This window comes from Penaeus chinensis, chromosome 10 (assembly GCF_019202785.1).
Source record: "Penaeus chinensis breed Huanghai No. 1 chromosome 10, ASM1920278v2, whole genome shotgun sequence".
Classification (NCBI taxonomy): Eukaryota; Metazoa; Arthropoda; class Malacostraca; order Decapoda; family Penaeidae; genus Penaeus; species Penaeus chinensis.
The window spans coordinates 27360160-27361870 of NC_061828.1; the positions used below are offsets into that span (position 1 = coordinate 27360160).

The window sequence follows — 1711 nt, forward strand, 5'->3', positions numbered from 1 at the left end:
GCCGCTGCAGGGAATTCACCCAGAAGCTGATTCTGGACAGGAAGATGGAGTTGTGGAGAGGATGCCTGTGTCGCTGGCTCTTAGGGAACCCCACAGGCACGTCGCCGCGGCTCTGAACTCTTTTCTGCGTGTCATGCTCAAGCAGAAGGGTTTTGGGCTTCTCTGAACACGACGTGGACAAGGCAAGGATGGAGAGCCTGGAGGCGCGACGGAAGGCTGCGAGATGGCTACGCTCCGAGAAGACCTCCGGCGTCGCCTGCGTCGGTAGCTTAAGATAGGAACGACGTGCGACGCGGAGTATGTCCCCTGCACGCCGGAGGCCCTGCAGGAAGGATGTCAGATCCCTTGGCGAGGGTACCTGTCGAGGCCTCGCCTCCTGCGGCGGCCGGAGCAGAATTCGTCCGCCGAAGACAGGATGGCAGGAGAGGCCTCACGCGTCCCCAGGAAACTGCATGAGCCTCAGGTGCGTCCTTTCTCGGCTGAGGGAGGCGCTGCGCAGGCGGAAAGAGGTCCCAGGGGCCCACGACGTCCTGTGGAGACGACGGAGTCCAAGCTACGACGTCCGCAGACTCGAGGAGTCGGGTCGGGCTCTCTCGTTGATGAGGACCTTTGCGCAGCTGTGCGTAGGGCCCGGCTGGGGGACGCCACCTGGCTGCCCCCTCGGCCAGCCGCTCCGACTCGGGGCCCAAAGGGCCACGCCCCCGGCCGGCCCAGGCGTCCGTTACGTGGTGCTGCGACTCAGCATGGTGCCTGAGATAAGGGCGCTCGCGAATCTAGCTCAGTGGATATTCCTTGTAGAAGTGCTCGTCCTCTCGTGTCGCAAAGCGCGGACATCGTTCGGAAAAGCGAGCAGGCTCGTTGTGACCTTCCAGGGCGGAGAGCAGGCCCGGTTTCCCCTCGACCATTCCAGGCTCTTAGCGGAGGCCCCTCCAACGGAGCAAAGTGCGAACCAAAGAACACGTGTCCTTGCGAGGGATGACGAGAGTGCAGCCTCAGATGCGCGTGCGGGAGGCGCAGCATCGCGCGGCCGCGAGACGGAGCCGGAGAGAGAAGGTCGCCTCCCCCGCGCGTCCCGAAGGACCTCCAGACTCGGCTCTCGCGGAGGTCCTCGGGACGCAGGGATTGGGGCCGCCAGCGTGAGGCCGTCGCAGGCGCGCCCTTACGCCCGCACCCGCGCCCACGGCTTGGGACAGCCATGCGGGTGGGCGGGGTGGTGCGTGCGGACGGTGGTCATGCTGGCGGTGTGGGCGTCGGTGGCGAAGTCCCACGCCCACCAGGACGCCAACGTGTGCCAGCAGAAGTACAACAGAACCGCAGACCAGAGTAAGTGTTTGGGGATGACGTCATTTCGCTTCTGATCATCCGATACGCCTAGCTCTCTCTCACTCACTCACTCACTCACTCTCTCTCTCTCTCTCTCTCTCTCTCTCTCTCTCTCTCTCTCTCTCTCTCTCTCTCTCTCTCTCTCTCTCTCTCTCTCTCTCTCTCTCTCTCTCTCTCTCTCTCCTCTTTCTCCTCTCTTTCTCTCTCTCTCTCTCTCTCTCTCTCTCTCTCTCTCTCTCTCTCTCTCTCTCTCTCTCTCTCTCTCTCTCTCTCTCTCTCTCTCTTTCTTTCTCGCTCTCTCTCTCTCTCTCTCTCTCTCTCTCTCTCTCTCTCTCTCTCTCTCTCTCTCTCTCTTTTTGTATAAGCGTATGTGCTTGTAAGTGCAAGC

General features: G+C 61.7%; 1 protein-coding gene across 1 annotated transcript in view; it reads left to right on the forward strand.

The window, feature by feature from the left end:
• The first annotated feature begins 288 nt into the window (after nt 1-288).
• LOC125030009 (insulin-like peptide receptor) overlaps nt 289-1711 on the forward strand; it is a 108219-nt gene continuing 106796 nt past the window's right edge. Inside the window, 1 exon segment of the mRNA XM_047620226.1 lies at nt 289-1323. Coding sequence (XP_047476182.1) covers nt 300-1323 — 1024 coding nt within the window. The 5' untranslated portion in view covers nt 289-299.